Source organism: Silurus meridionalis, chromosome 23 (assembly GCF_014805685.1).
Source record: "Silurus meridionalis isolate SWU-2019-XX chromosome 23, ASM1480568v1, whole genome shotgun sequence".
NCBI lineage: Eukaryota > Metazoa > Chordata > Actinopteri > Siluriformes > Siluridae > Silurus > Silurus meridionalis.
The window spans coordinates 3,622,565-3,646,966 of NC_060906.1; the positions used below are offsets into that span (position 1 = coordinate 3,622,565).

General features: G+C 40.3%; 1 protein-coding gene across 1 annotated transcript in view; it reads left to right on the top strand.

Moving 5' to 3' along the window:
* LOC124376811 (ribonuclease inhibitor-like) overlaps positions 1-24,402 on the top strand; it is a gene marked incomplete at its 3' end in the record, with an annotated part of 82,896 nt that overhangs the window by 54,243 nt on the left and 4,251 nt on the right. Inside the window, exons 3-5 of the mRNA XM_046836094.1 lie at positions 10,279-10,355; positions 12,392-12,565; positions 21,133-21,306. Of these exons, the coding sequence (XP_046692050.1) occupies positions 10,279-10,355; positions 12,392-12,565; positions 21,133-21,306 (425 nt within the window). The remainder of the gene's footprint in view (positions 1-10,278; positions 10,356-12,391; positions 12,566-21,132; positions 21,307-24,402) is intronic.

A 24,402-nucleotide genomic window follows, 5' to 3' on the forward strand; every position in this document is an offset into this window, starting at 1 on the left:
GTGAAAGTGTTTCTCAGCCTCGACTCCATTTTGAGGCGAAAAACACAAAGATGTTGAACAGCAGTCAGAAGCAGTGAGATTCATGTCCAACAACAAGCAGTGGTGAAGAAAAGTGGGTGAGTTTTTCCTAGAAACGACTTTCTATCGGAATAATGCGTTTGTGTTTTCTATGTAATGGAGTTTGTGGAAAGACCGCAGGGAAACTGCAGCACAGCAGCCGAAATGGAGGACAACAGTTTCAGCCCAAATTCCTCAGATGGATTTGATGATGTTCTGAGTTTATTGAGGAGGATCTGACATGAGAACACCGGGATTGTTTGGTTGTTTCAAGCTGATCCTGGAGTTGTTGTCATGCTCAGGATGATTTCCCGTAAACAGGAGCAGATCATGGCTTTCTAAGCGGAGGTGATACAGGAAGTGTGGAGCAGATACATGTTCATGAACACATGAGCTTTCCGAATTCAGTGCGGAATGCGGGATCCACTGGATCCTTTATCGCAGCATAGATTCCTTCAGGAAAATTGGATTTTCTCCTGTTTCATTCATCACGTAACCTGGAGATTTCCCATACACATATTAGACAGAGACCCTCACTGAACAATTCTTGTTCTGGGAAAAAGTTCAGATAAAACACATGTGTCAAACACATCTGGCCAGATGTACAATTATATCCGGCCCGCGAGATAATTTTATGAATATCTATTATTATTGTTATTAATGTTTCGGCGATATGAAGCGCTGATAACACAAACTACAGATCCCATAATGCAGCGCTTCAGCTGCCTTACTGAACACTAGACCACCTGGGAACATTCCAGCGTCAATCAAGTGGAGCTTCTGTTGATGTATTTAACACTATTGTACAGTTATTGTGAAACGGAAGTTAATTCTGAGTATATGTTTACTGACACAACAGGTGTTACACCAGATTCTGTGACCATCGTATGTTGTGACTATAGAGGGCGCTGTTGCTAAAATGCAGATTAAAATACAGTGGAACCTCGGGTTAGGAATTTAATTCGTTCCGGTACTTTATTCGTAACCTGAAAAGTTCGTATCCCGATACAAATTTCCCCATAATAATGAACAGAAACTTCGGTCATTCGTTCTGGACAACCAAAAATATTACTTAAATAAAAATAAAGCCAATATTCACTAATATTATTTACTTTTAACATGTTATATTAAAATCATACCACATAAAAACATACAAAAGAGGAAAAGATCTTTACCGGGTACTTTCCCTTTGAGAAGACTCGCTGCAGGAGACGACGTCAGAGAAGGGGAGGAGGGAGAGTTATTGTTTGAAGGAGAATCTTATTATATTATATTATTTATATATTATTATATATTATATTATAGAATATTAAAGACAGTGTTATTAACACGAACGCTGAGACAATTGTTGCATTAGAGGGACAATGAGAGCTGTTTCTTTAAGGCTACTATCAGTTGGTATTGAAGTCCAGAGTGAAATGCATTATGGGTATTGTACTTCGGAAAAGACTGTAACCCTGCTAATCTATCTTCATAAAAACAAGTAAAGTGGTTACGCATCGGCTAATGTTGTCCATCTCATCATTCCACGAGCATCAACTAACGAGTTGTTACGCTGCTGCCGGGAAAAGTTCAAGCGGATAAGTAACACGATGCTCTCGCTAGGGACACAGGACGCTAACTGATGTGAAGAGCTGTGTGGATAGAGCAAAAACAACCAACTTGCCTGCGATTTTTTTGATGCGTGACGTTCTTATCCCGATATATTGTTCGTAACCAGGGGCAAAAATTTTGATAAACTGCGATTCGTAACCTGAATTATACGTATGCCGGGGCGTTCGTAACCCGAGGTTCCACTGTATATAGAGAGAAGTCCGCTACGCAAACAGCGTAAATGCGAACATTGGCGTCCACTGTTCATCAAATATTGTTGCGAGAAAGCACACTTTCGTTCACAATGTTAACATAATGAATAAAAATAAATAAATAAATAAAAAATATATATATATATTATATGTGTATATATATATATATATATATATATATATATATATATATATATATATATATATATATATATATATATATATATATATATATATATGTATATATATATATATATATATATATGTATATATATATATATATATATATATATATATATATATATATATATATATATATATATATATATATATATATATATATATATATATATATATATATATATATACACACAATCAACAATTTAAAGCATCTGGCTACATTTTATTTAGCGTTGATTAATAAATAACTTTCAGGGTAGTTAAAAAAATAAGTCATGAAAATAAAGAAGGCAAAAACATTTGAATAGATTTGATTTTTTAAGTCCTATAAGTGAGTCTTTAGTTCATGGTGTGCGCATCTGTTTCTTTGCAGCACGACGGCACTGTTCTGCACGCACGTTGAAGGTAACGTGCACGACGCTAGGCGCGTTCTCGAGTTCTCGTTCTCTTTTCACTGCATGTTGTTTTTGTTTTTTCTAGGAGTGGATTTGATTCCAGCAGAAGAGATCGAAGTCTTCAGGACTCTGTGTGTACACGAGCATTGAAAAATGGAGATCCCTGATCAGGGGACAGATCATGTGACCTCACCCTCAAAAGACTGGTAACCTTCCATGTTCTAGTGTTTTACTAATGAACTGTTCATATCTGCAAATCTGGAGACATTTCTGAGATCTTCATTTCATATATAAACATCACCCTAAATACATTTATTACACAATTAAATACACGTCATTGTGCACAATTTATGAAACTCTCAAAACCAAGAGCCATAAACTCATTGTCTAATTAAAGCTATAAAACACAAACAACATGGATAATCCTTATAATATGTGTTATAAATGAGTGTTTAAGCAGCACTGGAGATTCTCATTACTGACCTCAGTTCAGCTCCTTTTCAGCACAATCACAGAAAACAGGGAGGACTCATGGAGACTCAGGGAGAATCAGGGAGGACTCATGGAGGCGCCGGTGCAGCAGCATGGCGGCCGGTCAGCTGCTTTTTGGAATGTATGGAATGTATGGAATGAATGTAATGAATGGAAGTACGTAAATAAGGACATTTACCCCCAGAGACTGGTTTATTCAAGAACGGAACTTTTGGCTTTAAGGAAGAATGGTGCTGGATTAAAACACAACATTCCTCCTGAGGTAAAAAAGCGATACAGGGGCACCCGTGCTGGAGCAAAGCTAAAGGCGCGAGCTAAAGCCAAACGGGAACGTCGGCAGAAATACAAGCCACCTATTCCATCTGTGATTATGGGGAACGTTAATTCACTGTCCAACAAGTCAGATGAACTCTTCGCACTGGTGAGGAGCCAACGAATCTACCGGGAGAGCTGCCTAATCATGCTAACGGAGACCTGTCTAACAGCTAACATACCGGATTGCATTGTGGATTTACCCGGCTTCTCCACGGTGCGTGCGGACAGAAACACTGCAGCATGTGGCAAGAGTAAAGGTGGTGGCCTCATATTGTACATAAACAATAGGTGGTGCAACCCCGGACATTTCACAGTAAAAACAACAATCTGCTCCAAAGACTGTGAGCTGCTAGCCGTTAGCATCCGGCCTTACTACCTACCTCGGGAGTTTACGCAGGTCCTGGCCGTCTGTGTTTACATCCCACCAGGAGCGCACGTGGAAACAGCGCTGGAGACTGTGGTCGCGGCAGTAACAGACCTTCAATCCCGGCATCCTCAGGCAGTTGTGGTGATTTCAGGGGACTTTAATCACATCACTCTGGACTCATCACTGCCATCCATGTATCAATACGTGGATTGTACTACACGCGGCAACAACACAATCGACCTACTCTATGCCAACATCGAGGATGCATACAAAGCCACGCCCCTTCCACCTCTCGGCAAATCAGATCACATACTGATCTCTCTACATCCCAGGTACACACCCCTGGTGAGGAGAGAGCCTCCATCAACCAGAATAGTAAGGAGGTGGACACCAGAGGCGGAGGAGGAGCTTAAAGACTGTTTTGACAGCACAGACTGGAGCGTGCTATTGGACCACCACGGTGAGGACATCGAGCAGGCGTCACAGTGTCTGACAGACTATATCCATTTCTGTTTAGATATTGTGATGCCCACAAGGGCTGTGTGTTGTTATGTAAATAACAAACCTTGGATCACCAGAGAGACGAAGGAGGTCCTGAACAGGAAAAAAAGAGCCTACAAAGAAAAGAATCTGGAAAAGAAAAAAGCTGTTCAAGCTGAGTTGAGGTGCTGTCTGAGAAGCTCTAGAGAAAACTACAAAGCTAAGATAGAGGGGAAATTGAAAACAAACAATATAAAAGAAGTGTGGGATGGAATGAAAACAATTACTGGGTGTAAAAAAGGGGCTGCATCGGGAGGAGACAGTGTGGAGCGAGCCAATAATCTGAATGATCATTTCAATAGGTTTAATTCATCCGCAAAGCCCCCACCCACCTCATCTCATTCCCCTCTATTTCCTCCTTATTCTACAAATGAACCTGCACTGGTGGAATCAGCTCTCCCTCATTACACCTCTCTTACTCAACATCAGGTAAGGAGAGAGCTGAAGAAACTGAAGACCAGGAAAGCAGCAGGCCCAGATGGGTTGTGCCCCAGGCTCCTGAAGACATGTGCAGATGAGCTAGGAGGTCCTCTCCAGCACCTCTTTAACCTGAGCCTGCGCCTTGGAATAATACCAACACTCTGGAAGACCTCATGCATCATTCCTTTGCCCAAGGCCAAGCAGCCTAGGGACAATAAAGATTACAGACCAATTGCACTGACCTCTCACATAATGAAAACTTTGGAGAGGTTAGTGCTGCAGTTGCTGAAGCCCCCGGTGCAACATGCCCAGGATCCACTGCAGTTTGCGTATAGGGAGAGGGTGGGAGTGGAGGATGCTGTCCTGCATCTCCTCCACCGCACTTTGTCTTACCTTGATGAAGGGGGATGTGCAGTGAGAATGTTGTTTTTTGATTTCTCCAGCGCATTTGACACAATCCAACCCCAATTCTGCAGGAAAAACTCAGGAGTATGGCAGTCGAGCCATACTTAATATCCTGGATCATGGACTATCTGAAGGACAGATGGTTTGTCAGAATGGGGGCCAGCCTTTCCAGAACACTTTGCAGCAGTGTGGGAGTACCTCAAGGTACAGTTCTTTCTCCGATGTTGTTTGCTCTGTACACGACCGACTTCCAACACAACACAGAGGCTTGCCACATACAGAAATTCTCAGATGATACCGTCATTGTGGCCTGCATTAAGGAAGACAAGGAGGTGGAGTACAGGCAGCTGGTGCAGGATTTTGTTCTTTGGTCCAAGCAGAACCAGCTACTGCTAAATATTAGAAAAACGAAAGAACTAATTCTGGACTTCAGAAGACAACCCCCCCTCTCCCAGCCAATATGCATTGACGGTGACCTGGTGGAGACGGTCACATCTTATAAATATTTGGGAGTGGTGTTGGACAAGAAACTGGACTGGAACGAGAACACCACCCTGCTCAGTAAAAAATGTCAAACCGGGATGTACTTCCTGCGAAGGCTGGCATCTTTTATTATTTCCACCAAGCTTCTTAGTATGTTTTATCAATCAGTCATTGAAAGTGCTCTGCTGTACGCTGTGGTGTGCTGGTGCGGCACAAGCAAGAAAAACCTGACCCGACTAAATAAGATCATCAGGAGGGCTAGCTCTGTTGTGGGACTGAAGCTGGCCTCAGTGGAGGAGGTGGCCGAACAACGGACATTGTCGAGACTTCAGGCAATCATGGACAATGTGACACACCCTATGCATGAGGCCTTCAGTAAGAGGAAGAGCAGCTTCAGCAGCAGACTTTTATCCCAACGCTGCACCACAGACAGACTTAAGAAGTCTTTTGTCCCACGAGCCATCAGACTGCACAACACTCTGTGTTGAGAGCTTTTACTTTATCTTTTTGATTAGGCTGGAATTCTGGGAAACTTGGCTTGATTTTGATTTTGGGTGATTGTTTATGTTTATATTTGCTTGTACCTTTTTATCATTTTATTTTTTATCTATTTATTGTGTTTTATTTTCTTTTTTAGGAATGATTGTGTTTTTATGTGTGGGCAGCTGGCCACTTAAAAATTTCTATCTAAAACCTTTAGAACATCACCTCAATTACAGGAACCAAATCAATAAGTGCTGTTTAACTCAATCCAGCAGGAGCAGTTACAGTGGGCTGGAACTGTTTTCTACATAAACTACATACTATCAATTATAATCTTATCCAAACTAAATCTGTGTTTTTATCACCAGTTTTAAACCGTGCTCCACTTCCTGCTCTACACCACCACTGCATAGGGACTTTTTCAATGCACTGGATTTTGTATCCTGATTTTAGCAACAATGAAATTCTGTATCATGGCCATTTTTATAATTTTCTACAGTAAACTACAGAGAGAGAAATCACACTCACCAGTGCCCAGCTGTGTCTCCATGAAGAGTGATGCGTCTATGGATGAACCTTGGACATTTAGCACTGGAATCTCCTCACCTGGACACAGGTAACATCCCATAATTCTCCTAGTTAAAGTGACAGTTAATGGCTGCACTACCCCGTCATTAGCAGCTGTTTAGATTTATATTATAGTTACTTGGTCTTTAGTGATTCTACAATACTTTCAGTAAATCCTTTAGATGAAAAAGTGTAAATATTTATTAAAGTCACAATCAATTACACGTAATGTCTTAAATACTAAAATAAAAATACTAATATAAACAACAACAAAGCTACAGGAAACATCTAAACACTACTACTTAAAGGTGTAAGCAGTATTTTTGGGAATCAGGAACCCTGACTTAGTGATCAGAATCTTCTGTAGATCTTCAGATTTTAGCAACAATGAAATTCTGTCTTAAAGCCATTTCTATAATTTTCTACAGTAAACTACAGAGAGAAAACAGAATAGATTCAGAATGAAAATCAGCATTTTCCTCAATCTAAACTCCCACTTCCCAAAACCATGTGAGTAGGTGGAAATCTTCATCAGAAGATGATGTGAGACGAGAGATCAGAATTTCAGCTTTTATTTCCTGAAAGGTTCGGTGCAGTGTTCTAAGTGATGTAACACATCTAGATGTAAAGATCAGGAACTGAAAGCTGGAATTCTGATCTTCTGTTTCATTTTCATCTTTACTCTCAAATCCAAATGTCTTCAGTGTCGAGCAAAACCCAAAGAACTGGACTTCCTGTTCCAATACTTTTGGAGGTTTGTGTAGGAAGAATAGAAAAGTAGGAAAAAGTGTGAAATGAAAACAGGAGCACATTTAATTCTCCAGGTGCACAATGTTGGAGTTGTATTCAGCTCTGTGTTCTCCAAGTGTTCCTGCTCTCACTACAATTATTGTAGTACAATTTGTGTTCAGGTTTAGACTCCAGTATTAAAGTGAGGAACGTTGAGATCTTTAACACTTGTTGTTTTTGTTCCCAGTGTTCTACAGAAGGCAGGAGACAGAAGAGAGAAGAACATCATCACAGCTACAGGGTACGATCAAAACCAACACCATGACTGTGACACTGACACACTGCTATTCTAAAGCTCTCTGCTGTTAGTAACTACAGAGTGATTAGATGATAGAAAACCTCCAGTAGAATAAAGTAAATCCACAGTGAGAACATCATAAAGATCTATCTAGCAGGAAAAATGTGAACTTCTACTCTAATCATTGGAGCCCATGTCTCACCATGTCTTCCTTCTTCACCCTGTCACAGACACGACCCAGAATCCACTGCTGCAGATGAATTCCAGAAGAAGTTCAAGTTCAATCTGATGAAGAAGTTTCAGTGTTTGAATGGATTGATGCTAAAGCAGGAAAACCGAACACTCCTGAATGAGATCTACACAGAGCTCTACATCACAGAGGGAGACAGTGGAGACGTCAATAAAGAACATGAGGTGAAACAGATCGAGGCAGCATCCAGGAGGAACCCAACTGAGGACACACCAATTAAATGCAGTGACATCTTTAAACCCCTACCTGAACAAGACAAACCCATCAGGAGAGTTCTGACAAAACCCTTATCTGAACAAGATGAAGAACCCATCAGGAACATTCTGAAAAAGCTCTTATATGAACAAGATGAAAAACTCATCAGGAACATTCTGACAGCGCTCTTATCTAAACAAGATGAAGAACCCATCAGGAGAGTTCTGACAAAACCCTTATCTGAACAAGATGAAGAACCCATCAGGAGAGTTCTGACAAAACCCTTATATGAACAAGATGAAGAACCCATCAGAAACGTTCTGACTAAGGGAGTAGCTGGAATTGGAAAAACAGTCTCTGTGCAGAAGTTTGTTCTGGACTGGGCTGAAGGGAAAACAAATCAGGAGGTCCACCTCATATTCCCACTTCCTTTCAGAGAGCTGAATTTGATGAAGGAGCAGAAACTGAGTCTGGTGGAGCTCCTTCATGTGTTTTTTAAGGAGATGAAAGAAATGGACATTTCCAGGTTGGAGAAGGTTTTGTTCATTTTGATGGTTTGGATGAGTGTCGTTTTCCTCTGGATTTCAGAAGACAGTGAGAGTGTGTGATGTAACTGAATCAGCACCAGTGCATGTGCTGCTGATAAACCTGATCAAAGGGAACCTGCTTCCCTCTGCTCTCATCTGGATCACCTCCAGACCAGCAGCAGCTGATCAAATCCTCTGAGTGTGTCCATCGAGTCACAGAGGTACGAGGGTTCAATGACCCTCAGAAGGAGGAGTACTTCAGGAAGAGGATCAGTGATCAGAACCTGGCCAATAAGATCATCACACACCTGAAGTCATTAAGAAGCCTCTACATCATGTGCCACATCCCAGTGTTCTGCTGGATTTCAGCTGCTGTTCTAGAGAGAATGTTGGGTGAAGCAGAGAGTGAAGAGATCCCCAAGACTCTGACTCAAATGTACACACACTTCCTCATCATTCAGACCAACATCATAAGAGAGAAGTACCTACAGAAGCAGGAGAGCGATGAAGAAATGCTTCTCAAACTGGGGAAACTGGCTTTCCAGCAGCTGGAGAAACAAAACCTGATCTTCTATGAGGAAGATCTGAGAGAGTGTGACATTAATGTGACAGAAGCAGCAGTGTATTCAGGTGTGTGTACGCAGATCTTCAGAGAGGAGTGTGGGCTTCACCAGAGTAAAGTGTACTGCTTTGTTCATCTGAGCATTCAGGAACATCTCGCAGCTCTGTATGTGCACCTGACTTTCATGAAGGAGCAGAGAAATGTTCTTAAACAGAATCAGGTCTGTAGGACACTTTCAGATGTTCACAGAAGTGCTGTAGATCAGGCTTTATATAATCAGACTGGACATCTGGATCTTTTCCTACGCTTTCTTCTGGGTCTCTCACTAAAGTCCAATCAGAAACTTCTACATTCCTTTATATCACAGACAGGAAGTAGCTCCCAGAACAAAGAGGAAACAGTTCAGTACATCAAGAAGAAGATCAGTGAAGATCTTTCTACAGAGAAATCCATCAATCTGTTCCACTGTCTGAATGAACTGGGTGATGATTCTCTAGTGGAGGAAATCCAGCAGTATCTGATATCTGGAGCACAAAGTGAACTTTCTCCTTCACAGTGGTCTGCTCTGGTGTTTGTGTTACTGACATCAGCACAGGATCTGGAGCAATTTGACCTGAATAAATACATCACTCCAGATAAGATCAGAGATGAGATTCTTGTGAGAGTGATGCCTGTGATTGCAGCATCCAGAAAAGCAATGTAAGTGAAGCTGAATGAAATTGTTCTACTGTTACAGTGTTGAGAACAAATCAAAGGTCTGAGCTGTTCAGATGAATCGAACTCTGCAGGACTCTTTAGACTTTTCCCTTTCTCCTCTTAGAAACCTTTTAGATCAGACTCTCTTACTTTCCCATCTGGATTCCCGGATCTCATCCTCCATGTTTATACAATGTGTGTGATGATGTTCCTCAGCTGAAACTCTCGCCAAGCCAAATCTGAACATCTCCGACTGTCAATTCTTATTATTATTCCACCATTTAATCATTGTGTTCAACTGATGTGTGTGATGTTGAAAGTGAGACGCTGCAGTGAAGCTTTGAGAACTTGTTTGATCTTCTGCATTTCTGTTCATTATCTTTTATTTCCTTCAGTATCAGATGCAGTGAAATTACAGGAGAAGTGGAGAAGCTCTGACCTCAGTGCTCAACTCAGAAACCTCCAGTCTGAGAGAACTGCATCTGACTGTCAATACACTGAATCTGTCTGAGAATAAACTGGAAGACTCAGGAGTGAAGCGTCTCTCTGCTCTACTGGAGAATCCTGAGTGTAAAGTGAAAGATCTGAGGTAAGATCATCTCTCTGAGAGACACAAGAACTCACTAAAAGCTGCAGTGAATTGTTGTATACAGTGTTGTTTTTCAGGTGAAATTTGCTGTAGCAGTACAACATCCAGAACAAATCTATCAGTAATGAAACTTCTCACTTCCACTAATCATTAATGCACTGAGAATTAGATCCATGTGTGAATAAAACTCCAGTTCAACAGAGAGAAAGAACCTGAATCATGACTTTGAACAGAAAGCAGCAATACCTTTACACCTCTTGTACACATAATGACAGGAATCTCAATCACAGCAATAATCATTGGTCAGGTTTAATATGATCTTGTGATTGGACAAGAGAAGGAGACGGTCCACCATAACACACATCATCTTCAAATCATCATCATTGCTTTTTCAACCTGTTTCTAGACGTCTTACCATATTATTCTTCATTGTCAGAGATTCCCCTCTGCTCCGTTTGCAGAATGATGAAGTGTGTATCAGCTTGCATTGCTCTGGACTTCCCAGTTCCATTCTCTGTTTCTCAGAGTGACGTGTGTTTGTGCTGCTGCTCTCCTTCATCTCATCTTCTTTTACAACTTCTTTATTGAACTGCAAATGTTGAAGCTCTTCTAAGAGTAAAACAGCCAACAATTGACCGTATTTTCCGGACTATAAGCCGCTACTTTTTTCCCAAGCTTTGAACCGTGGCTTAAACAATGAAGTGGCTAATTTATGGATTATTCCTGGGTTTTTCCCGGTTTTACAAGATTCAAGCCAAAAAACTGAGCCCTATACCATTAGACCAATTAAATTGCCGAACGGGTTCAGGTGAACCAATGAAACTCTTTATATTGAATCAGATGCGCTCCCACTGAATCGGGCCGCACCACATCATAAATATGGATGATGTTTCTCCGACGTTTGACCTGCCGCTCACTCGGACTGTCTACAGAAAAAGCGAATCATTCGTCAGGCTGAAAACAACCGGGCATGAAAACACACTTCACCTGTGTTCTGAGCTGCACGGCATCGGGAGAAAAGCTTCACCGATAGTGATATTTAAATGCATGACGATGCCAAAAGATATACTCTCGAGAGAAATAGTTGTGAAAGGAAGGAGAAAGATCGTGAACAATGACTTACTTGGTCGGCTATTGTTTAGATACAAGCCGTTGTAGCGTGTTGAGTCTGGGTGAAGGGAGAGCTCACTAACTCCAGTTACAACAGAAATCATATAAACACAGACAGGTTTCCAAAACTCGTGCTTTTTTATTATTCTTGGCAACAGCGTTACGGGTTAGTCAAAGAAACTTAGAAATGAGCATCAGAAAATAATAAGGACATAATCCTTAGTCTTACACGTGCAGTAATACCGGAAAAATGCGGCGCCAGGCTATTCCCAAAATACCGCTATGCTCCTAAAGAAGCCAAAACATATTTCACCCGTTACATCATGTAACAGACACTGTCTTTCCTTAAAGCCTGTGTAAAGTTTATTAGTTTCAGTGTATAGACAGGTGCGGCTTATTTATGTTCAAAATAAAAATCTTCAAATTCAGTGCGGCTTATATTTGGGTGCGCTTTATAGTCTGGAAATTACGGTACTTCTGTTTTTTCCTCCACATTCATTTGGTCATTAGTGCTGCTCTACTTCTAATCCCCTGCTGTGAAAATGAGCTGAAATACACCTTACACTGCCACCTACTGGTCATTTACTGCAGTTTTCTTGTGTCAGCAGTCTGAGATGAATCAAAGTGCAGTACAAATATTTATCTTAATTAAATCATCTTTAAATTCATTTATTTTCATTGATAAATTATATATTTTTGATTTACTTTGTAAATCCTGGAGAAATCTGCTGCAACTTATTTTACACAAATGAAATCTGTCCATTTTGTAGTCGGGCAACTCGCACTACATGACTGTCTAGACGAAGACTTCCATTAGTGTCTGTGACTGGTTCTTACACCATCACTGCAGGAACGAGGGAGAACACAAAGGATGTTTAATATGTAGAAACTGAGAAAGTGAAGTGTGTGTCATTGTGTATCTGCAGGTTGCGTGGTTGTGGAGTATCAGATGAAGGCTGTGCTGCTCTCGCTTCAGCTCTGAGATCAAACCCCTCACACCTGAGAGATCTGGATCTGTCTGGCAGTAAAGTAGGAGACTCAGGAGTGAAGTTTCTCTCTGCTGTACTGGAGAATCCTCACTGTAAACTGGAGATACTGAGGTAAGATCATCTCTCTGAGAGTCACATGACCTGCTCCTCAGTAACACACATTCTCTAATAGTGAGACTGAAGCAGAGCTTTTAGGTTCAGCATCAATGTTCTGAGGAGGAAGTTTATACTTTTATTTTATTTATTTTTGTTTGTTAGTTTAAATTAGTGTTGATTGACCACACACACACACACACACACACACACACACACACACACACACTCTCTCTCTCTCTCTCTCTCACACACACACACACACTTTCTCTCTTTTTCTCACACACACACACACACACACACACACACACACACACACACATTCACATATATATTCTCACTCTTTGTGCTGAAGTCCACTATCAACTCCTTAGTCTTGCTGAAGTTTAGGAGAAGGTTGTTCTCCTGGCACCATCTCTCCAGGTTTTTAACCTCCTGTAGGTAGGCCGTCGTTGTTGGAGATCAGACCCACCACAACAGTGCCATCAGCAAACTTAATGTGGAAGTGGCCACAGTCGTATGTGTACAGTGAGTACAGCAGGGGGCTCAGAACACAACCTTGGGGAGCTCCAGTGCTGAGGGTGAATGAAGTGTGTTTTCCCACCCGTACGGCTTGTGGTCTGTGTAAAGTTCATTAGTTTTAGTGTAGACATACACATACTGCAGCTTATACACAGGTGCGGCTTATTTATGTTAAAAATACATAAATAAGCCGCACCTGGAAATTCTGGAAGTCCGGAAATTACGGTATATGTTGAATTTGAGAAAATATTTGGATATTTGTTAATTGTTTGACTCATCTTGTATGTAAAATATGTTGTTTACCCCAGCATAAGATACAGTATGTAAATGTCTATTTGTATCATATCATATATCATATACTTTTATTTAATGCTATGCAAGCTACTGAGGCTATCTTCATGGCAAGAACAGTTTATAAGAACAAAATGCCATAAAATCACAAACAAATAATTACAGCACAAGAAAGTTTAAATAAACATTTTTACATTAATATATGATTAAAAATTCTGAAACTTTTCCTGATTAAACTTTGGTAAACAGCTCATTTAATGAATTGACTTCATAAAACAAGCTTCTGTAGTCATTATAAGCAGGACAGTCCAACAAAATGTGTTTGACAGTGAGAGGAATACTGTAGTACAAACCAAAGTGCTATTTGTGATGCACAACTTACCTTTAAATGTGTTGATTTCTCCCTCACTGAAGGCTTTGTCTTTGCCTGACCATATGTATTTTTAATCCTGCACAGTTTATGCTCTTTTCTAAAAAAAATTCCAGATAACAATTAGCACATGGACTTTATAAATTATATATGTATCTGTACATTATGGTCAAACTTTAGGGAAGTATGTCTAAATACATAATTTTGCACATAAATGGTAGTTGTTAATATAAATGTAACTGATTTTAGTGTAATTATAATAAATTAATTAGTGCTGTAAAACATCCATTTAACTCTCACAAGCCATCATGATTAAATAGTAAATAAGAATATATTTAGCATTCAAATTATTTATGAATTACAAAAACCAGTACATTAAAATAAGACTTCATTGCATGTCTATGGACCACTCGTGAATTTTGTTTATACAAAAAAACAGCTAAATAAAACAAATAATCTTACTTTACTCGCACATAGCACTTAAAACTTAATGAAATGGCAGATGCCGGCTCAGCTAACATCTCATTAGCCTAAATAGCCGTCAGGCATGGGAGTTTAACTAGTTTAAAGCTCCATCTGAGTCTGGACACACAGCACCATAAAAATATAACAAATAAACAAATAAACTAACCTTCAGCTAATTCACTTCTGTTGTTATCACTTCCAAACTCCGTTGAAATGAAAATAATTCGGCTAATTGGCAGCACTTCTCGTCGGCAGGTGAGCTCTGAGTTTGACGGACATAAAAACAGAGCCAATTGCTGACGAGGATTCCGCCGCTCGACCAATGAAACGCGCACAGGGACCGTCAGAAATGTGTATGAGGGCACAGTAGCGCCAAAGTGCCGATAGTAGGATTATACACTCTGAGCACACACTGGATACACAAAAATACGGGCACAACGGAATTATTAGGACTTTTCGAGAAAAAGCGGGAGGATGTTTGGGACACTGCTCGACTTATAAGAACACCAGCACTGCTCATAGTGCAGGTGTTCGTAACTCCCTCATAGTTACGGTGTGTCCTCATAGTGTCGGTACATATTCAGGTGCTTTGTCTATATAATCCGGCCATACCAGCACGCACACACACTTTCTCTCACATCAGTGGCGGCTACTGGTCTGTCAGAGAGGGGAAGCTCATTTTCGGCCTACATCATAAAATTGTCTATTTATTTAAAAGTAAATTCTGCCCTACGTTCCTTTTCAAGAAAATGGTCTGTGACCCTGTCGTACCAACTAGGAGTCTTTTCAAGTGACTTGACCAGTGTCCTCTCAATGGCCAGCAGAGCTAGGCTGCTTAAACGGCCTTGGCCCATTGTGTTTCGGGTGTAGGACTTGAGTCGCTTTAAACAGGAGAAGCTCCTTTCTACACCTGCAGATGTAGCTCCAATTGTTGCCACTAATGAGAACAGTTTGTAAAGCTGAGGCATTGCACTGTCCAACTCCATGTCTTTAAGGAACACCAAGTAATCACACAGCTTTCCCTGTTACCCTGCAAGTCCTGATCTGAATACAGGACTTGAAGTTCTGACCTCAGTCTTCCTGAATCAAAGTGATGGCCATAACTTTTCAGGACACTTTGGAAGGCCTCCTCTGGAAATACCTGTCTCATGTCATCAAATTTCCTGGATTGACTAATTCTAAGAAGAGCATGCTTTCCAAATTTAAAAAACGTCGAGGAATCTGCTCCAAGATGTTATCAAGGATGGCCATGTACAGATTTCTGTATCGCACTTGGGGATCCTGCAATTGGGTCAGACGGCGCTTTCTCATGGGCTCATCTCGTGGGTCTGATGTGAGATCTGCTGTTTTGGCATAAATGGCTTGGAAAGCCCCCTCTGACCTCTTCTCTTTGACAAATGCAAGAAGAGATTCAATTTTGTTCTTGCAGTAAAGAACATCCATCACCCTCTGCTGGACAATATCAAAGACCACATCAGTCTCAGAGAAGATTTGTTCATATGTGTACAACATGAACACAAACTCAAAATCCTCCAGTAACCTCACAAAGCCTTTGGCACAATCCAGTGTATCATCATCCATTGTTGTATCTGCAATGATGTTCTCAAATGTCTGCAGGAGGCCATCATAATTGTTTGCCACAGTGCTCACTATCCGTGATGTGAAATTCCATCGAGTAGGAGCGTTTCTGGGCAACCTTGAACAGCCTGCAGACTCCAGAAAAGATATCCTCTTTGTGGATTTTGAAAAAAATGTGGCAAATCCAGAGAGTGATGCAAAAAAAATTCTGCACTCAGGCAAGCATTTAGCCCCCTGTGACAGCACCAGATTCAGTCGGTGTGCATAGCAATGCACAAACATTGCACTGGGGGGTATTGCTTTCACTTTGGCCTGCAGACCATTGAGATCTGAAGCCATGACAGCAGCCCCATCATAGGTCTGTGCCACAAGCTTGTCCTTAAAATTGTAGCCCTGCATGTTCTCATTTAATATTTCAAAAACGGACTGGGCATCTCGCCCCCCCGAAACATCAAAAAATCCAATAAAGCGCTCCTGAATTTTACCTGCACTGTCCACATAGCGAACAATGACAGAGAGTTGGGCACAGCAGGATATATCAGTTGTTTCATCCACCTGCCATCCAAAAAAGGGAGCATCCTGAATTTCATCTCTGATCTGATCAGAAACGGTGGCTGCAAGAGCAGAGATCAAATCATTTTGAATAGTATGGGACATACCAGAAAACACAGTTGAGGACTCGAATTGTGTGGACAGGACAGAGTCATATTTAGCTAATGTTTCTGTGAACTCCCTGTAATTTCCCTTGTTGGATGATTCACTACTCTCATCATGTCCCCTAAATGACAGCTCCTGCCGGCCAAGCAAGGATGTCACATCAATAAGGCGGTTTAGGAAGGCCCTGTTTTGTTTGACTATTTCATTATGTTTAGCCACTTGAATGCGAGCACCTTCATTTATTGCATGCTCAACCCTGATCCTGCCCATGCAACTTAATCTTGCACATGCACTCACATGTTCATTGCTCTTTTCATGTCTTTTATATGCCCTGTCAAAGTTAGACAGATCTCCAAACCCCACCTTTGACCAAACAACACATCCGTGAGATGGTTTCATCAAGAGGCATGGCCAGCAGTACATTTTATTTGTCACAGCACTTCCAGTCAGCCAGCTAACTTTGTCATACCAGGAGAGCTGAAAAGACCTGTTATTTTTCCCTATCTTTTGCACTAAATCAATCTTAGGTGTTGATCTGCCCTGCTGTTTAATTCTAAGTTTTTCCTCGTAAGGAACACTTTCAAATGGCTTCGCCAAAATCAGGTCGACAATATTAGCACCATCTGCCATCGTGCGCAGTTTCACCCACGACGCTAGCCTAGCCTACTAACGTTATATGAATGAATGAATGAATGAAGGAAGGAATGAATGAACGATCTAAAAAAAATATTAAACTCTGTAAAACTGAAACAAGGGATGTGGTGTATAATTGTGTGAAATGTATGATGAAAATCAAGCAATTTCGCCAAGCAAATATCAAAGAAATAGGTTGCAGCAGTTTTATTTCGACTGAACTTGAGAAATCCGCGATGGGACTGAGCGAAAAGCTTCAGTGATTCCTTATAGTACAGAATCGCTGTCAGTCAAAAGGAGATGCAGTCTTTCGACAGACCCTCCAATCATCACGCAGAAGCTCGGAGTCCGGGCCAGCCCACTCCCATTCACCCCAGAGACGCTGAGCGTCCGTGGGCGGACATAATCGCAGCGTTGATCCAATGACCGTCTAGTTTCAAGCGCTGAAAAAAAACGTTCAAAGCAGCCCCATTGAAGTCAATGGACGCTGGGCTTCAATAGGGAAATGCACTGTGACGCTGCGGGAATGTATGAGAAGGAAATCGAGTCAGCCGACCTGCTATATGTAACTGATTCTGAACGAACTCGTCTTTGAGATGAACGTTTTCTAACGCATTTTTAGTCAATAAAATGTTAATACAATAGTACATATTTGACCATTAATTTTGTGACATTATAAGGAAGCCGAGCTTCCCTTGCAGTCTTAAAGAAATCGCCTCTGTCTCACACACACACTCACATACACACACTCTCTCTCTCTCTCTCTCTCTCGTGTGTGGGCGTCTGCTAAATGAGTGTGAGGAGTGTGTGGGTGAGAGTTCTTTAGTGAGAGCGAGTTTCTTTTCCTTTTTTACAGGCTCCTTTTGCTTCTGTCTGTCAGAGTTGAACTTGGTTTTGTGTGAGATGTTCAGGAAGTGCAGTGTTCCAGCGTGTGCTGGTTGACAATGGCGTCTTCAGAGCGCGTGAGCTATGAGCGTCTTTCTCACCTGCATGGTATCAAGATTGCTCCAGTGATGAATTGCTCAGTTGAAGACTGCAGTTTACTCCAGTAATTCCCTCAGTCCAACCAGCAAAAAACATAATTTTGTAAAATGTAAAAGATGAATTGTTGATAATGGAATTGTGTAGATATGGAAAAATTGTTTCACAAATGAGGAAAGTTCTGCTCGGCTGTAAATCCCCTTTACTTACACATGTAGTCTCTTTTAGACCACAAGTCTTTATGGAGCTTAAAAGTGAAGTAGAGGATCGTCACGTAGCGGCTGATGAAGAGGCTGGAGATACTGTTCTTACTGGTTCTGCTGAATGTGATCAGGCTGGAGATACTGTTCTTACTGGTTCTGCTGAATGTGATCAGGCTGGAGATACTGTTCTCACTGGTTCTGCTGAATGTGATCAGGCAGGAGATACTGTTCTCACTGGTTCTGCTGAATGGGATCAGGCTGGAGATACTGTTCTCACTGGTTCTGCTGAATGGGATCAGGCTGGAGATACTGTTCTCACTGGTTCGGCTGAATGGGATCAGGCTGGAGATACTGTTCTCACTGGTTCTGCTGAATGGGATCATGCTGGAGATACTGTTCTCACTGGTTCTGCTGAATGGGATCAGGCTGAGATACTGTTCACTGGTTCTGCTGAATGATCAGGCTGGAGATACTGTTCTCACTGGTTCTGCTGAATGTGATCAGGCTGGAGATACTGTTCTCACTGGTTCTGCTGAATGTGATCAGGCTGGAGATACTGTTCTCACTGGTTCTGCTGAATGTGATCAGGCTGGAGATACTGTTCTCACTGGTTCTGCTGAATGGGATCAGGCTGGAGATACTGTTCTCACTGGTTCTGCTGAATGGAATCAGGCTGGAGATACTTCAGGAAATTAACAACTGGAGACCAGTGAGCCTGTTGTTCTCCGATCTGAAAATCTTTTCTAAAACTCTGGGAAATAGATTAGGGAAAGTGATGGGGGACATCATACATCCTGACCAGATGTATTGTGTGCCTGGTAGATCTGTTTCTGAGAACATTTTTCTGGTTGGAGATGTAATAGAGGTTGCTGGCCTATTGGGCATTAATTTAGGGCTCAACTCCACTGATCAGGAAAAAAGCTTTTGATAGGGTTGAGCACCCATATATTTGGAACACCCTTGATGTTCTTGGTTTTGGTCCAGGTTTTATTGGAGTAGTTAAAGTGTTCTATAAAGTCATTGAAAGTATGCTAAAAATCAATGATGGTTGGTCCGCGTCTTTTAGTGCTAACAGGGGCATCAGACAAGGTTGTGACTCTCTGGAACACTTTACTCCTTAGCAATTGAACCATTATTAAACAAATGACGGTCTAATATAGATCTACTGTTACCTCATGTTAATCTGCAACATCAGATATCAGCTGATGCTGATGATGGAATGATGAAGGTCAATGGGCAGAATGATATAAATACTCGAGTAAAAATCATTCAAGAGTTTGGAAGTGTATCTGCTGCTAAAATAAATTGGGGTAAGAGTGATGCCTTAATTGTTGGGAAATGGGAGAAGGGGCCACCGTTATTACCTGGTGGGTTAACTTGGAAAAAAGGAGGTCTTAAATATCTAAGATATTAGATATTAGGAAAAATAAAGGGCATGTTTAAAAACTGGAAGTGGATTCATCCACAACTTTCCTTTAGAGGACGTGTTTTAATAATGAACAATTTGGCTGCTTCAACATTGTGGCACAGATTTGTGTGTGTAGACCCTCCTTCAGGTCTGCTTTCCAGATTACAAGCAACGCTGGAGGACTTTTTTTAGTATCGGCTTTACTGGGTCCCTCAAAGCGTACTTTTCTTGCCTGTGGAAGAAGGAGGTCAAGGTCTGGTGCATCTGTTTAGTAGACCTGCAACTTTTCGCTTGCAGTTTATCCAGAGACTGTTAACTGGGCCTGAAGATTTAGTTTGGAGGAAAATGGCTCAGAACATATTACAGAGGATTAATGGACTTGGACTTGACAGAACTCTGGTATTTACGGATCACAAACAATCGAACTTCAAAGGATTTCCTTCTTTTTATCATGGACTATTTAAAATGTGGGGACGTTTCAGGTTTATCAGGGTTTGTAAAACAGAGTCATTGTTTTGGTTGTTTGAGGAGGTTTTGGTTGAAGGATCTCACCTTGACTTATCAAATGAGTGTTTGCAGGTCTTTCATTAAGACTTTGTGACTCTGGTATGGTGAAGTTAAGGAATGTAATTAATGTGGCTGGGCCTCATTTAAGTGATGCTCCTGCACTGGCTGCCATTTTAGGTCAGAGGTCCTCATGCCATACTGAATGTATTTTAAAACGCTCTCCTACTGCTTTTATTTTAGGATTGAGATTTTGTCAAAAGCAGAAAATAAAATGGCAGTTGGTTGATTTTATTGTTGGACAAACAAAACGTGTAATACATGTCACAAGGAGAAACAGAATTAAAAACAGACCAAATGATGATGATGTAACTGTTTCTAAATCTTTTATAAAAGCTAGAGTGAGTGTTGAATTGAAATTGTATCAACTACTGAATGATTTGGAGTCTTGTGAACTACAGTGGTGTTTTAATAACATTATTTGTGTTGTAATTGATGGAGAAATATTTTTGATATGTTGTTAATTTGAGTTTGGGTTTATGTTTTGACTTTGCTTGTTTGTTTGTTCCATTTGTTTTGACTTAAGTTGGTTTGTATGGTTTTTATGTCTATGTATAATATCTCACACACACACACACACACACACACACACACACACACACACACACACACACTGCATAAAAGAAACAGACTTGTTATTGTCACTGAATAAACTGTTTCAATATTTAGTTTATTTATCTGAATTCTCTCATTTACACAATCTATTTTTTATATTTCTGCTACCATCCATCCATCCATCCATCCATCCATCCATCCATCCATCCATCCATCCACACATCCATCCATCCATCCATCCATCCACACATCCACACATCCATCCATCCATCCATCCACACCACTCATTTTAAAACACACAGGGTGTGTAATGTGTAGAAACTGAGAGAGTGAAGTGTGTGTCATTGTGTATCTGCAGGTTGGATGATTGTGGAGTATCAGATGAAGGCTGTGCTGCTCTCGCTTCAGCTCTGAGATCAAACCCCTCACACCTGAGAAAACTGGATCTGTCTGTGAATGAAGTAGGAGACTCAGGAGTGAAGTGTCTCTCTGCTGTACTGGAGAATCCTCACTGTAAACTGGAGATACTGAGGTAAAATCATCTCTCTGAGAGTCACATGACCTGGTCCTCTGTAACACACATTTTGTTTTGTTTGTTAGTTTAATAACCTCTTAGGCTTCGTGGTCGCTTGAGCGCAACTAATAGCCACTTGTTCTCAGGTGTTAATGTTTGGCAATAGATGAAATAAAAAGGGAGAAGCGTAACCATGACTAACTGACTAAAAACATGACTAAAGCTCTAAGTCTCAAGCAGTGATTTCAGATCTCTGTTTTTCAATAGAAAACGTATAATGAATGTATTTGCTGAATTTGTGTGAGCAGTACACAACAACAACATGCATAAAAAAATCGCACTACTTACATCATTATTGTAATAACGAGTCACAAACACATCCACTGCTGCTAATCCCGCTTTATTAGGAAAGATAAGGGTCCAGTAAACAACATGCTGTAAAGCATTTCTGCTCCAATCAAACAACAGTGTTGTAGTTTAGATGTTTATTCCTTTGTTTACGTCACAGAACTTCGGCTAATGTTTGTGTTTATATATTTCCGAATAACTTTCACATAAAAAAACGACATCTTGGTGACAAAAAACAAATATGGCTGGTAGAATATAGTGGTACAAAACGGTTGAGACCACAAAAAAGTAAAAAAAAAAAAAAGTAAAAGAGTATAAATCTTTTATAAGTCTCCTCTCTCTCTCTGCAGTTGTCGCCATGTTTTTTTTATGCGCTGCCTCTCATTTCAAACCTTTTTATTTCCAGCCAATAGCATTATGGAAACAAAATGACTGATGGACAGTGTAGCCAATAAGTGCAGGGTTCTAACGGTATATGGGAGGATTTTATTCTCCACGTGTGTGAGGCTTGGTTTTATTACTCTTTACAAACTATTACTGGCTGAATCACGAACCAGGAAGTGATGCACCTCTCAGGTCAACATAAAGAGCTGTTTATAGCTCGTGCTAACGAGACTTTGTTTACAAAAAAGAAAACAATGAAAAAAAAATGGACAATCAAATAAAAAGCACAAAAAGCAGCGATGTGGAAAATATTTTTGGGGGGGCGGAGTAAAAACAGAGACATGGAGATCTACATCTGTAAATTACAAAAAATCTCCCTTTATAGCTTTATACGATTTTATTGGTTTTATTGCCTGTTTGTTTTTATAAGAGAAATGCTTGAAAAGTAAGTTTGTGTGTGTGTGTGTGTGTGTGCGTGTGTGTGCGTGTGTGTGTGTGTATTGTTGAGATTGGAATGGCCAGAACAGAATGGCTGTAGAACAATAGCTTGTCTGCTACCTGGCCATCAATATGAATGCCAAATCAATATCAATATCCCCAGAAATGTAGAACAAAAGCCTTTAATGATCAGCAGGTCATTAATAAGCAGACTGTATGAATAGAGTATGAATGATCACCTGAGTTTAGCTGGTGTCTCTCAAACAGGGGGAGGAGAAAAAAGGATCATACACAGTCACAGATAAATGTTTGTAGGAATCTCATTTGTTATGAAAATCTTCATATTTTTTTGAAATATAAACTCATGAGACATGTGACTTTCAACCCAGTACTTTTCTGGATTGCTCCAGTACTGATTTCATGTATTTATATATGAAATAAAAATAATGTTCAATGCAGGAAATGTATATCTATGGCACTTCATCATCTATAACTTAATATCTTTTTGAGCAATATCAACTTTGATGATGGACAGTAAAGCTCAAAGTGTCTTCTTTCCAAAAATAATTAAATTGTGTATGTAGCGCATTTTTATCAGGAACTGTTAACATTTAAAGTTAGGGACGTGTTTTCAGTTGTGAGTCCTAAAATTTGGGTGGGAGGGACGAAACAGACATAGTCACAGATAAATGTTTGTAGGAATCTCATTTGTTATGAAAATCTTCATATTTTTTGAAATATAAACTCATGAGACATGTGACTTTCAACCCAGTACTTTTCTGGATTGCTCCAGTACTGATTTCATGTATTTATATATGAAATAAAAATAATGTTCAATGCAGGAAATGTATATCTATGGCACTTCATCATCTATAACTTAATATCTTTTGAGCAATATCAACTTTGATGATGGACAGTAAAGCTCAAAGTGTCTTCTTTCCAAAAATAATTAAATTGTGTATGTAGCGCATTTTATCAGGAACTGTTAACATTTAAAGTTAGGGACGTGTTTTCAGTTGTGAGTCCTAAAATTTGGGTGGGAGGGACGAAACAGACATAGTCTCAGATAAATGTTTGTAGGAATCTCATTTGTTATGAAAATCTTCATATTTTTTTGAAATATAAACTCATGAGACATGTGACTTTCAACCCAGTACTTTTCTGGATTGCTCCAGTACTGATTTCATGTATTTATATATGAAATAAAAATAATGTTCAATGCAGGAAATGTATATCTATGGCACTTCATCATCTATAACTTAATATCTTTTTGAGCAATATCAACTTTGATGATGGACAGTAAAGCTCAAAGTGTCTTCTTTCCAAAAATAATTAAATTGTGTATGTAGCGCATTTTTATCAGGAACTGTTAACATTTAAAGTTAGGGACGTGTTTTCAGTTGTGAGTCCTAAAATTTGGGTGGGGAGGGACGAAACAGACATAGTCTCAGATAAATGTTTGTAGGAATGTGGCTTTAATCCATTACTTTTCCGGATTGCTATAGGACAGATTTCATGTATTTATATATGAAAAGAAAAAAATGTTTAGGAATTTTTTTCTACAGTACATCTATAACTTATTATTTTTTTAAACAATATCAGCAGTGAATAGTGGACAGTAAAGCTCAAAGTGTCTTCTTTTCAGAGATATTTAAATTGGGTATGAAGCCCGCTTTTATCAGGAACTGTTAACATTTAAATTTAGGTAGCGCATTTCAGCTGTGAGTCCCAAAATCTGTGTCGAAGGCTAACATGTTAAATTAGTGTTGATTGACCACAAACTCACACACACACACACACACACACACACACACACACACACTCACACTCTCTTTTTCTTTCTGCGCATGCATGGGGGACTTGTGAGTGTGGCGGCTCGTCTTCCATCTCCACATCTCCCCCGTCCCCTTGCACTGGTGTAGTGACTGGGACGGGGGAGATGTG